The sequence below is a fragment of the Dermacentor andersoni genome, chromosome 6 (assembly GCF_023375885.2).
Source record: "Dermacentor andersoni chromosome 6, qqDerAnde1_hic_scaffold, whole genome shotgun sequence".
Classification (NCBI taxonomy): Eukaryota; Metazoa; Arthropoda; class Arachnida; order Ixodida; family Ixodidae; genus Dermacentor; species Dermacentor andersoni.
Genome location: NC_092819.1, coordinates 102,772,707 through 102,787,387, shown reverse-complemented (window position 1 = coordinate 102,787,387; position 14,681 = coordinate 102,772,707). Strand labels below are relative to the sequence as shown.

The 14,681-nt window shown below is 45.0% G+C and overlaps 1 protein-coding gene across 2 annotated transcripts in view; it reads left to right on the top strand.

Moving 5' to 3' along the window:
* Window positions 1-14,681, top strand: part of qin (tudor domain-containing protein qin) — a 118,920-nt gene that overhangs the window by 5,802 nt on the left and 98,437 nt on the right. For both annotated transcript variants that reach the window (XM_072288838.1, XM_055066525.2), the window contains exons 5-7: window positions 7,413-7,498; window positions 7,611-7,672; window positions 11,862-12,000. In XM_072288838.1, the coding sequence (XP_072144939.1) occupies window positions 7,413-7,498; window positions 7,611-7,672; window positions 11,862-12,000 (287 nt within the window). The remainder of the gene's footprint in view (window positions 1-7,412; window positions 7,499-7,610; window positions 7,673-11,861; window positions 12,001-14,681) is intronic.

Here is a 14,681-nt window from a genome sequence, read left to right as displayed (position 1 = left end):
ACTTCTCTCCCCGCTTTGCACGAAAGGAATTTGCTAACAAGCAGTGCACTGACACCGGCAGCACTAGCCACCGAGACCCGCTTGGCACCACCGAGATGAGCCCATCGTTTGAGGGATCGTGTTTCAACACTCCATCTCGGAGCTCCTCCTCTGCTACCTTGACTCTACAGGGGGCGTTCGTGGAGTTAATGCGGAGGAGAGACGAGGACAGATACTTGAACGAAAAAGATGTGGGGCAAACAGTCCTGTTTTTTTCGTCCTGTGCTGTGATATGTTCTTTAACCCAGTTCTTGCATTAAAACAGTTAACACCCTGTATTGTGAGGGCTGTAATGGTGCAGTTGACAGGATTGCAACAGGATGAACCACAAGATGCAACGATGCCATGTCGAACTTCGTTCCCAGAGTCTGAGGCCACCATCGTCGACGGCTTGCCCAGGTCATTCAAAAAGCAACGCTGTCACCTCCGCCACAAAGAAACAACTGGCCGACGAGCTGAGGGGCCATAGACTGCCCTGTTTTGGTCATAAGGATGACCTCATCGAACGGCTTATTTGACACAATGCAAGTGGCTGAGCCATTGGGCCAATGGACATGTTAACATCAATCCAGGCTGCCGACGATGACAAGCAGGTGAACCTGGATGTGCTATCCACCATAACGTGATGTTTTGTGCTGACCTAAATGTCACCTGAGCCCAGCTAGTCGTACAACTACGAGCGACATCCGTGAGGTTGTCAGCAACACGAACCTCATGTCCAAATGTGGACTGAACATGTCACGAGTTCACATCACGGAGCGCAACCTTACGCTTCCACTGACACAACGATGACAATGGGTTCAATGCCATTGAACAAACATTGACATTAAACTGACATTGAACAAACCCACAAGACAAGACTCGGAACACCACGACACCTAGAATGCTCCAATGCGGGGCTCCCTCAATGCAGGGCCTTCCAGGGCTTGGATCCTGGCTGCGCTCGTCAACATACAAGACCAGCTCGCGAAAGGGCTGTTTAGAGGCCCACCAACAACAAACCCAATCCATATCGACCCTACGGGCAACACTTCATCCACAATTCCAAACTACGCGAACAAGGGGAACGGCACTAATTGCCTCCTTCTGCCAACAAACAAACGAGTGCGCCCTTGAAGATGATGGTTTTGTGTGCTTCCATGAATGTTCCAATGCAGGGCTTGGATCCTGGCTGTGCGCAACATACAAGACCAGCTCTCGAAAGGGCTGTCTAGAGGCCCACCAGCAACAAAGCCAATCCATATCTACTCCACGAGCGACACTTCATCCACAATTCCAACCTACGACGAAGCACCCCAAGAAAAATGGCTCAGCGATGGATTTGTGCCAGTGGAGTGGATTGCAGTGCTCACTCATTGCACTTCATTACTCATGCTGGCGAGAGCACCAAACCGACTGATGGGATCAGCCAGGGACTGGCACAGCACTTACCGGTCATGTTGCGACACCTGGAAGGAGTGGAAGCACGCTCATACAGAGGTTCAAGCGGAGGCTTAGGATACCGGAATTTTTCGAGCTGCAGTTCAAACGGCTCCTTCTGAACAAAGAGGCCATAATTGAGTATATGTACTCGAAAAGTGCCATACTCGACAAGACGCCATCCCGACTTGTAGAAGGGAGTCTCGCTAATTCTCAGTGGCATCGATAACCAAGCTCGTATTGAGCTGCTCTTCCAACGCAAGGCGCCAATGGAACATTCTTGCCCTGGACGAGAAAGGTCGACCACTGCCTTCAGCAGGTTGCCATGAGCAGAGGTCAGACAAATGTTGCAAACCAGCCAATGGCCCTGCCCCCATGCCAATGCAAGATGCATGGAGAAACGATACGAGACCTCTGCGCCCCGAACCAACCACACCCCATCATGTATTTGCGGTGACCTCGGTCATCTGTCCCATGACTGCGAAGCAACGATCCTGGCGGACAAGAGGTGAGCCACGAGGGAGGACAAAGATGGCAGAACGGGGTCAATGGCAAGGCAAACAGACTGTTTCTTGGGTTCGACCAGCGGCACTATACCAGTCGTGACTGGCTATGTCAACCAACAAACCATTCGCTTATGCATAGATAGTGGTGCCAACGTATCCATCGCAAGTGCAGGGGCTTTGACCAACGACATTCCCACGCAGACCTGGGTCTTGTGCGAGGTGGTCCTAGTGCTCAACTGCAGCATACGTCCGCTGCGTGCATTAACGCCAGACGTTACTATGGGTACATCAAATGTTCGTCTCGTAGGTGGTATGATCACGGAGCTACCAAGCATGATCCTTGATACTTGGGTCAAACTGGCGACGAATTGCCAACATCGATGTAACGTTCCACACAATGAACGATGTCACAATCATCCCAGTAGAGCCCGCTGAGAAAATGTTGCCGCCCGAGGCATTGCTCGCAAAACAGATAATGGGTCACCGCAGGGGAGAGACACTAATTGCCTCCTTCTGCCAACAAACAAACGAGTGCGCCCTTGAGACAATGCTTTTGTGCACTTCGATACGATTTACCCAGCGCCTGATGGCGGCTTCAAGCAGCTGGTGGAAGGTGCTGCATGAAAAATGACAAAAGATGCCAGTGAAGCGGGGGAAGATCTGATCCACGGCTTTATGCTGGAGCATCACCAAGCGTTCACCTTGAAAGCTAACACTCTGAACATGTGTCCGTACTTGCAACACAGCATTGAGCTCAGAGACGACATACGCATTACAAATAATGACTCTCACTGGAGACAATACTGCAGGAATCTGCAGGGTTTCTCACACACCCGACAAGATCAATGAGGAAACCGTCAAGGTAAAGCAACTCGGAAGATAAAAGAAACTTGCCTTAAACACCACAGAATTGCTGCCACCACGCAATGACACATGTGCCTGAGGACAGATGCAATTTTCAGGAAAGCTGTGTCAGCAGCATTTAAAATACAGTCAAACCTCAATATATCGAACACGGATATATCGAATTATTGCGTATATCGAACAATTTCTATATCACATGGAAAATCGCATGCATTTTTAATTGTTTATTTCGAACGGGGCTGGATGTAAAATCGATATATCGAACTCCGCCGCCCCAGACCAAGTGCGCTCTGTTGACAGGAGGCGAGCTTTCCCGCAACACTCTCGAAGATAGCGGCGGCGCGATCGGCGTTCCAGACTGCTGCGTACGACAGCTGCCCACATCGGTTGCGCCGAGGGCGCCATTTGAACGTAGCGGCGTACACACGCGGCGGCTTGTAACCAGCACGGCCGCCTCGATCACGCGCGCACCTATGCGCGCACGGCGGGGCAAGCCGCCTCGATCACGCGCGCACGGCGAGGCTTGCCCCCGCCGTGCACGCGTGATCAAGGCGGCTGTGGAGCCAGTTGGAGCGCTTTGTCCGTGCTGAGCCACACATCATGTGCATTGCGGACTTCGTTGGCGGTGACGACAGCACCGAAACAGTGGCGGAGTTAACAGACGTGGAGATTGCGGCAGAAGTGACTGCTGAGCGGCCAAACGAAGACGCTGCCGAGGCTGATCCAGCAAGCGCCGATGTTGCCCCGCTCCCGACTGCAACTGAGGCTGTAGCTGCTTTGGCTGTTGTACGCCGCTACTGCGGCGCAATAGAAGGCACTGGACTGTCTCTTGTAGACCGTTTGGACTATGTTGAGGACGCCGTGGTCAAGCACGCGGTTGCTAATATGAAGCAGGCTAGGCTGCTTCAGTACTTTCAGCGAACTAAATAAATACCTTGTTTGAAGCTTCATGTGAGTATCTATTGCGCCACGATTGGTTCATTGATTGATTTGCGCTAGTTTCTGACGCGTTTTCTGCGTGATTTTATATATCGAATTCTGGCTATATCGAACTATTTTGCGATCACCGCGCTGTTCGATATATCGAGGTTCGACTGTATATTGCCCCGCATCGCCTCAAACACTGCTGAAATCAAGGCGCCACGTCCCGCTGCCCATCCCATTTCTCTTCGCGCGAAAGGAATCTACTAACAAGCAGTGGACTCCGGCACCTGCAGTGCCAGCTACCGAGACCTGGTTGGTGCACCGAGATGAGGGATCGGGTTTCAACACTTCATTTTTAAGCTTCTCCTCTCCTACCTTGATTCCACACGAGGGGTTCTACAACTTAACACTGAAGAGAGACGAGGACAGAGACTCAAACAAAAAAGACGGGTGGCAAATGGCACTGTGTTTTTTGTCCTGTGCTGCGATAATTTTCTTTATCCTATTTTTTGCATTATAACAGTTAACACCCTGTATTGTGAGTGCTGTCACATGCATTGCTTATTCATAAATACGGATATTCTTGCATAAATACTTATAGTAAGAACTAAAAAAGTAGATACACTGAAATAGATATTCCGATTCGGCACTTGGGCAGTAACTGTCTGCATCAAAGGAATTGCCGCTTGACTCACTTGCAGCAGAGCAATCAGCGTGCACACCCATAGGATAATTGAACCGTTTATATTAGCGCACGAAAGAAAACTTCATGGCTGTGCACCCTTCAGAAAACCCGAATGAGTCAGAAACTTGCAGTAATCCTTTGTCCCATCACCATCAAGGGGCAGTCAGTTTTCGTGAGTCTCAAGAAAAGAAACGCAGGCGTGGCAGCACTGACTTATACGGCATCATCGTTTGTATATACCAGTGCCCGCCTGTGAACAGATATACTAATCGTACCCCTGTGAGCAGTAAATGAGCGAGCATCTAGTGGTGGCCGTTTGAGAGATTATGAACCAGATAGACATCGGTTTTTAGGAGCGCAACGAATGGAAATAGCCTGCGAGACCAAACAAACACTGTCATGCGCGTATGTGCAAGCGGTTACATAAATGTCAGCGGAAAGAAGGCGTGGAATGAAAACCAAGAAACTATGGAGCGGAGAAAAAATCTTGAGATTAAAACATATCTTGAGATTAAAAACGACACTTTCTCTGCAGTACGCTCGCAGTACGTGTGCAGAACTTTTGGACGTTCGTTTGGATGTTCGTTCATCATGATGAGCTGCTTGCACTTCCTGCACTTGAGGCTGCTTGGCCTCATTACCACGAGCTATATTTTATTCAGTCTATGTAGACGACATACAAATAGGTTTCAAATCCTGTAACCTTAGAGTGTGTGAGAAATAAGTAACAGTGCTTGAACAAAGTGTCTAAGCGGGCAGACGAAAATTGGTTCAAAGTGAACCTCCACAAAAGTTCTTGTGTTCTTTTCACCAGGAAGAAAGGGCTTCTTGCAGATCCCACTATCGAAATGTACGGGCAATAAATACCTGTGAACAAAGAGCACAAGCTCATACTTGACTCCACACTTACTTTCATTCCACACATAAGATATCCCAAAGTGAAATGCCTAAAAACAATGAACTTACTGAAAATTTTATCTAGCACATCCTGGGGCTGTGGCAGAATATGTTTAATGAATCTTCACGAGAGCTTAATTTGATCACGACTGGACTATGGTGCCATGGTATATCACTCTGGTAGATCCCGTCCACCATCTAGGTATCCGCCTGGCCACTGGCGCATTCAGAACAAGCCCTGTCGAAAGTTTATATGTAGAATCAAATGAGTGGTCACTCCATTTGCAGAGAATATATGTCAACTTCACCTACTTTCTCGAAGTGCACTCTAATCGGGAACATCCGTGTTCTTTAACCGTTAATGACTTGACGTGTTCATAATTGACCGTCTATGAGACTGCCTTTGTCACTGCGTGTGAGAGAACTTAGCGAAGAAATGGGTGTTCCACTTCTGGAACATCACCTAATGCCTCCAGTTAGGCTGTTACCACCCTGGGAGTGGCAGGTGATAAAGCATGATGTATCCTTTGTAGCGGTTGCAAAGCACGCTCCTAAGCTTGAAACCGCAATGCGTTTCTGTGAACTTCAGTCGAAGTACTCTCGCTCTGAATTCTACACCGTTGCGTCAAAGTCGCATGCTGGCATATGTTACGCTGCTGTTGGCCCCTCTTTATCCAAATCCGACCTATTGAACCTTCTAACAAGTATCTTCAGAAGCCTATGCAGTACTGTCTACGGTAAAACATCTAAAGAAATTTAAACTTTAGAAAGCGATAATATTCACACACAATCATTAAGTCTTGTAAAGCATTAATTTCTTTACAAAAGCATAAAAATGCTGTTTAATGAATTTTACTCAATATTGTGCAACATTTATTTGTCTCATAGACATGTAGTAATATTTAGTAAAGCAATGAAGGGGGCTAGTTGGTGAACGTTCATGGTTATATTGCGCTCAGTTTTACAAACACGATATTAAGGAAGGACAGGACGTGGACGGACGTAGCGCAATATACGGACGGACGTAGCGTTGCGCTACGTCCGTCCACGTCCTGTCCTTCCTTAATATCGTGTTTGTAAAACTGAGCGCAATATAACCATGTAGTAATATGCTGGGTTCCTGGCCATAGAGGAATCCAGAGTAATGTGTTTCCCGATGAAATCGCCAAATCAATAGCATTGCAAGGTATTAATTGTTCTGCTGCTGCCCCTGCCTCAGATCTGAAGCCTTTCCTACAAAACAAACTGTGAAGCCCCTGGCAACGCCTGTGGGACGTTGAAACGAGCAGTAAGATTCACGTGATTAAGTCGAAGTTAGGTTTCTGGCCCTCAACCATGAAAACGCAAAGAACAGATGTCCTATTGTGTTGTCTCAGAATAGGACACACATATGGCCTTCAACTTTCTATTCACTGGTAACGAGCCTCCAACCTGTGGTATATGTAGTGATAGGCTGACTGTCCTCCACGTCTTCCTGGAGTGTCGGGAAGCCGAAAGAGAGAGGAAGACATTTTCCTCTCGTATGCCGCTATTGTGTCCCTCTTGATCCAGCTATATTTCTTGGTAAAGAACTACTTTTTAACACCAAAGCAGTCCTCACTTTCTTGAATGATGTTGTCCTACATGTTATAAGCCCAACAAATTTGTAACGCGTCCTCTCTCCAGCGTATGTTGCTGTGATACTAGTTTTATATAGCACATGCCGTCATGCCCTCGTGTTTCAAGGCTCTGTTTTTAGGCAGTAGTACTTCTTGCCAATTCTTGCATCTGACATATCTTGTATATTGTATCATTCTTTTGCAATGCATTCTCCATGTTCATAGTACACATCACTAGTCATTGCCGTAATCTTATTACAGCTAGATGTTATTCACCTTACGATTACTAATTTTAAGCCCCTTTACAACCACGTCTCATCTACTATTAGAATTCATCGCTCCACTGCGAACCCACTAACACTGGCATGGCGCTCTTTGGCCATAACTGGTGCTTGTACCACTAAACAACACACACACATTCATTCACTCATTTTGTGAGACATAGATAGATGAGCTGCTGTTGTTTCATTTCTACTGCAGTTATCTGTGATGAATGTGGCAGCCGCCCAGCCACCTGCAGGTGTGATACATGTCCATCAAACTTCTGCAAGTTCTGCTTTGACCAGGTGAGTGCTCAGCAAGCAGAGAACTGTACTCTAAACTAAATGTTCCATAATATTATTGCAGTCTTTATGTGGCAAGAAAATGGGAGAAATTTTTTTCGTGCTCTCTTTACAGCTCCACAAGATAGCAAAAACAATGCGCAAACATCAGCCCAAAAGCCTGACTGCAGTATCGATGTGAGTGGAGCTGCTTCTTGCATTTGCAAATGTCAACATACTTACCGTTGAATATTTGGGCTTGTTGTATAGCTATGTGAAAAGTCAAGTTTTATAAATAATAAACTTTGTTCACAATAAAAAGACGGGGTAGCGCTAGTTTGCGAAATGAAAATTATAAATTGTGATGGTACCTGTGCCACCGTCTTAGGGCACACAAGACTCCGTATATGCCAGAGGGATACTTGTTTTGAGCAAGTTTATCCAGACAAGTTGTCATGAGTGATGGGGTAAACACCTGCCACAAACCTGTTCCGAGTCCATGTCAGCAGTGCCCCGCTCAGCTGCCTTCACCTTCTTTTTAACAGCGGAGCTGTTTAGCGGCTCACAGTGTCCGTTGACTGTGGTTGTTAGTGCACACGTCTGTCATGCTAGACGAAGGTTCCCCACTGGGCCGACAGATGGCGCCACCGCCACAGTGAGCATCCATGAGGGAGCGCGTGCCAGGTGGTGGGAGAGTAAAGGGAGACATAAGAGAGAGCGTGCCCATCAGATGGCCTTTTGCGTTATGGACGCCGAACGGTCAGGAGGTCCCAGTGCGCTTGCCGGTGAACTCCGGCCCATACCCGCTCCGGAAACAGTGGACGTCGAATGGCTAGAATGTCAGCGCGCACTTGCCCGGGAATGCCAGCGCTGTCGAAAAGCAAATAATCCCTCGCTTCGCGCTAGGAAAACGTGAATTGCAGATTCTAGCTCAACACAATAGAGGCCATAAATTACAAGATTGGAGTAATTTACACCGATGGGGAAACCCAAATGGGGAAACCGGGAATTCTTGGGGATTTTGAGTAGTCTGGAAATACTTGGGGAAAACTCAGGGAAATTGTGCTTCTGTCAGGGAAAATTTGCGGTAATTTTATTGAAAGGGAACGAAAGTCGCGGTAATGCTGGCTTGAGTAACAGAGGAATCACAACGAATCGTCTTTGATGCCATGTCATTGGCTGGAGTTGCCAGTGTACAGTCAACTGCCAACTTTCTGGATGCCCAATAATTCGGGCGGCTTTGCGGCACCACGTACCCCTTAGAATGTCTGAAAACTTATCTGAAATTTTGGACGCAAGAACCCTTCGCCGCTTGATTTTCCAGACTTTTTGCCATGACCGCAGGTCCGAAACAGCATTAATCAAAGCCACCATCGCTGCCGTTTTGATTACCTCGCCGCCTCGAACCAGCGCTGTCGCACGCAGATCAGCTGGCAGTCGTTGCCATCACTGTGGCAATGTTAGGCCTAGCTGCTTCGGCGTTCTCTGTAAGCTTCTTGCTGTTGGGTGCTGTGTCTTTCATTGAAAGAATTCGCCGTTGTCAGCAATGGCACGGACTCCGCCGTTGTGGTCCTCGCGATTGGCTTCGGAGTTCGGAAAGCACTGTGTGCTGCATAATGCCGGTTCCCAACAGTCAGCTTCGCCTCAATACAGCATTGTTACGCTGTGAACATACACGAAAGTATTGCGGTGGAGCATAACAAGCGTAGGAAGAGTCAATTGTCACGGGACACAGTATGTATTCCTTAATTATACACGCCTGCATCCGTCATTTCCTATCACAGTAAGAGCACCGATATGCTTAATAATCGTACTGGCAGGCCTTCAGAGCTTTTTCGGATGTGCCTGCGGCGATTTGAGCCCTTAAGGACAATAAAAGACACGCATTCACTTTTCTGAACTGCCCGATTTTTCTGATGTTTTCGCGGCCCCTAGGGATTCCGAAAAATCGAACGTTGATTGTACAACTGACCAAGAGGATGCTTCAAATAATCCGTGGGGCGAACGCAAGGCGGAAGGAGGAAGAGAACACGAAGGACCTACACATTGAGAAATGAATGAGAAAGGAGGTGTGCCATCGCTTCTTTGAAGGAGCTTTTGTGTCGCTTCTGTGAAGGAACTTGAGCTCAACAAACAAGATGCAGGTGTCTCTCATTCAAACCAAAATAAACTCTTTAAAGCAGTGAAACGCAGCACTGAGGCATTGTGTGCGGGCTGAGAGTATGTCAGCTGAGGTTGACTCACCAGCTCTTGCGAGAGAATCTCACTTCTGACAAAGTTTGGGCCTCATATACCAATGAGCTTGCTATCAGTTGATGAAAATAGCTCATATTTGAAAATATTTACTTCTGTATGCATCTACTTTTTATTCGCATTTGAGAATATTCGACTGGATTTTTAGTGGATTCTACCATTTTTTTTTTTTTTCGAAGATGTTTTATTCGCTGTGCACTTTACTAACCCTTCCCTTCTGTTTTCTTTTGGAGTAAAATAAATGCTACTCCTTGCTATTCAAACTGGATTAAGTCACTTTTTATTTTTTTATATGCTTGCTAGAGAGTGACAGCATCGGGCTACATGGTGTCAGCCCATCTTGACATAAAACAAAGTTCTGGGTCACTCAGGGAATTTTGCGAAGACACTTAGGGAAAACCTGCAAAACTTAGGGAATTTGGAAATGTCAACTTGGTAGACACCTTGGTGTGGGACCTGCATATTTTTCCTCTTCTTTTAGTAAATGCTCCCAACTTTGTTTCACCGACCGGCTTTGTTGTCTTCTTCACATGCACCTTTGCACCTCTTTCACCGCACGTGTTTAAGCCTATCACTCATGACACAAGTTCTGGAAGCAGGTCAAATCGGCAACAGCTAAGTTATTAAAGAAATCACTGTGATCTAAAAACAGTGTTGCTTACGTGTATTTGCTGTTCCAAGTTTGCTGCTGCTTGTGTTCTGGGTCTGTAGGGATATCATTGTCAATAAAGTCCACATGGATCCCACAAAAGATGTATGTTCATAGCAAACATAAAACAAAGATATATGTGCTATTTATTACCTCTCCTTCCCCTGCCCTCAAATGTCTGTGAGATGTTTTTACGTATTTTAGTCTTCACAACTTGGAAGGTATGCATTGAAAATTTAATCACTGATAGCTGCCACTATAAGTTGTTGTCTTGTACTGTGTGGCCACTGCTCCTGTCTTCTTGCAATCAGTGCAGATCAACACCTCTGTTCTACAGGAAGGTGTAGCATCGTTTAGTATGGTGTTTGTTTTTAACCTTGTTATCTGGTCAACGGCCTTTGGTCAGACCCTTTGCACATTGTCTTGAATCATTCTCAGAGTCAACTAGGAAGTGATTACGTAACATATCCACTTCAATATGTCAATCAGATGTATGCTGAACTTTATGAAAGTGTTTTCATAGTATTCTTTCCAACAGCTTTTGAGAAAATTGACTCTAATATGACAGTCTATTCTGTTGTTGCAGACGACAAAAAGCAACCATGAAGTACATTATGAATATTGTGAAATTACATGAAAATCTAAGATGCATTGTCAATGTGGCAACCCACCACGTGATGTTGCATCATCATGTTTGTGTTTATGTGAAGAAAATCAGTTTTTAGTGTACCAAAAACTAGGAAGTGGCTACATTGTTTCGCTTACATTTACGTGTTACATCTGGCATCTAACAGTGGCATATGAAAAAAAAGAGAATTGGTTTTTCACATTCGCAGCATAATAAATAGTAATAAGAACCGACTTGAAAAGCAGTTATGTCACCAAGCTCTCCAAGTCTCAATAGGATATTGGGATCTGTAATGTCACCAGAAGACATCTCCATTGAATGAGTTAAGGGTTTTCATCATCCAGTGTTAAATGTTTCAGAATCTAATTTGTTCTCTACCTAACAGCGGCGCCATACACATAACAAAAGTAAGCAGAAAATAGTACAAGATTTGAATTGTGATCATTCAATATAAGTGCTTATTTACTTCCTGGAATCCAAAACTACTGTACTGTATGCTTTTCCTAATTGGTGACAGATTGCATTTCCACATTGACACTATGCTCAACTATGTTGGCCTTATTGTTTATTAAAACAGTTATTGGGATTCGTAACTAGTTCAACCCTTGCACATAAAGTTTCATATTTTGTGTGACTTCGCTTTGACACTTTGTGACTGCCATCTGACACAGATGGTGCTGTTTTCTCGTCGTGCAAAATTGGATGTCAGGTGGATACAAACGGCTAAAAGAATGCATAACAGCCACCACTGTTACAGTGATAACATAGAAAGGTGGCCTGGTTCAATTTGACTATACTAGTAAAGAAAAGTGGGATAAAAGATGTTATTCTGCTGTCCTACTTCTCGTGTTTTCCAGTGCTGTAGAGACAACATTGTGTGAAGTGCACAAGCGACTTCTGGAGTTCTTTTGCACAACGGATGGCAAGCTGATCTGCACTTTCTGCGTTGTCATGGGAGAGCACAAGCAGCATGAAGTGGTGTCCGTTCTGGATCAAGTGAGATGCTTATCTGTATATTTAATTTCAAAAGAGGCTTTAGGGAACAGAGGTTGCATGAGCAAAAGAAAGAAGTGTGTAACACAAGCAACCTTGCATAAGTGATACACCAAATATTAAGACATGCAAAAAAAGAAAACTAAAAAAGAAAGAATGAAGTGGCACCACCTGTCTGGTGCTGCCTTGAATCAAAAGAAAAAAAAAAGGTCAGTCAGTTCATTAATTCGATGGAAGTGTTAGCATTTAACCTTTCGCAAGCCTTAAGTATGGGCTGCCTCCGATTTGGCTTGCCATCACATCGCCTCGGCCTTATTTTGGTGACGTTCCTCAGCGCGACTTTTCATACTGCTTGTCGATTGCACTCTATCCATTTTAAACTGTACTCAAAGACAAGTGCTTTCACAAGATATGTGAGCCTGTCAAACACCACAGCCAATCTGCCAAGACCGCCACAGCGTGATGCCCTCCTCTCCCTTAGAAGCAGGGTATTGGAACGAAATGTTTTTCGTTCTTGTTTTAGTTTCGTTCCACTAAAAAAAGTTCGAGTCTGGTTCTGCTTCAGAACGAAAAAAAATGAGGGTCTGTAACAGTTCACAACGGTTTTTGTTTGCAAGCAAAATTTTTGAAGCAAAGCAATAAAAAAACATAGCATTTATTTTCTCAATAATTGAATGATGAATTATGAGATCATACTTGGTGCTTTGAGTCAAGGCATTGAGCATGATCTCTGAAGTGGCACATCATTGAGTGTACCCGCTGAAATGTGAGACAGTGGTTTCGATAAAACGAACTTAAATGAACATAAGCTATAAAGCTTCGGTAACAAAGTGTAATACAGTACCTGTAGAAAACAAAACAATAAGCTCTTCAATGTGCAAGCCCAGAGATTTGCTACTCTGCTGATTTCCTAGTGCACCGAGCCACAGGCTTAGCTTCGTGAAGCGTTCGACTGGCTATTGCTTGCATTGTCCCTCTCTGAAATGCGCGCTACGGCGGAGCCCTGAGATACGGGCTAATGTTGATGTTGCCTGATGTCACTTGTTTCGGATTGCTGACTTTCACCTTGAACCGAAAACTGATAAAATCATTACGGTTTCACTCCTAAACAAAATAACAAATAATGTTTCAGTTACGTTTGCATTCCTGTCAAGAATATCTATTTTTTTTTCCCCTGTTTGTTTTCATTCCATTCAGACGCACTGCTTGACAGTCAGCCAGCTGCGAGTGTTGAAATGCGACCTCATGCGCAACCTATATTCCTATTGGCTCCTAAGGTGTGACATCACACCCTCTCATATGCACCTTCTCTCACTGCCTCTCCATTATTTGTTCCTTTTCTCTACTTATTAAGTCGCATGCTTCACTCCTCTCGACTCCCCTCCTCTCCCACGCCACGAGGTAACTGATGGATGCTGATGGGTTTCCTTTCAAATGAGCATTGTAATGCTGCCGCATTAAAAGGAAACGGCATTCAGCACGTTGCATTCCACAGCAAGGCATGTTGGAGTTGCCAGTTATTAAGCAATAGCAATTGCTCCTCAAATAAACAAAACCCTAGTCTTTATAAACATAAAAACCTACAGCAAAAGAGCTGTAAGAAATGGCATTACATACAATGCACATGAGATGAATCTTTTTAATTAGCTTTAATTTTGAACCAGAGTGCCTATTTAACACTGCACTTTCATACACTGCTTCTTTCACAATGTTTCTACATACTATAGACATTGTAACATTAAGCCGAAAATGAAGAATGCCAAAAACGTTTTATTAATCATATCTGGTGCTGAAAGCCAAGTAAACATTGCTATAGTTGGTGGTGAAATGGTAGGAGGAGCTAAGAGTTCTAGTATGTTTACGCAGGGAACTGGGAATTTTCTGCTTTGAAATTCATTTCGGCAGCTTTTTTTCAAGAGATCTTAATAGAAGAAACGTTCACCTCCTTCAAAACTTGAGAGTTGATTTTTCAGCACTTGCATGACCTCTGCTGAGGATGCTTATCTCCTCCGCTACCTACATACTGGGCAGGTAGAGCAGTTTCACCTAATTGGATGTCTTAGTGTAGGAAGCTGCATTACTGCTACCTTTACCATCTTGGCTGCCCAGCCAGATTTAAGCTAAAGGTTCAGTCTAGCAAGTTTCTTGTTCTCCTTGCCAAAGTGGTCCAAAAACAAGAAAACAATCTGAAATCGATGAAATTATGCTGGCATACTGGTGCCAAGGTTTCAGCACAAAATGAGTCAATTTTTCCACTACTGCAGTCGAACCTCGATATATTGAACAGCGTGGTGATTGCGAAATAGTTCGATATAAACAGAATTCAATATATAAAATCACGTAAGAAACGAGTAAAATACTTCTGCAAATCAATCAATGAACAAAGGGTGTGATTGTGGATTGTTGTTCGGAGCGCGCATTTGGTTGCACTGTGCGCATTTGGCCTAGGCCAATCACGCACAGCACAGCCGAACGTGTGCTCTGGACAAGGATCCCCGATCGCGCCCCAATAGTGACGCAGTAAATACTCACTTGAAGCTTCACAAAAAGTATTTATTTATTTGGCTGAAAGTACTGCAGCAGTGTAGCCTGCTTCTAATTGGTAGCCACATCCTCAACATTGTCTAAACAATCCATAAGTGATATGCTGGTGCCCTCTATCATGCCACAGTAGCGGCGTAGAA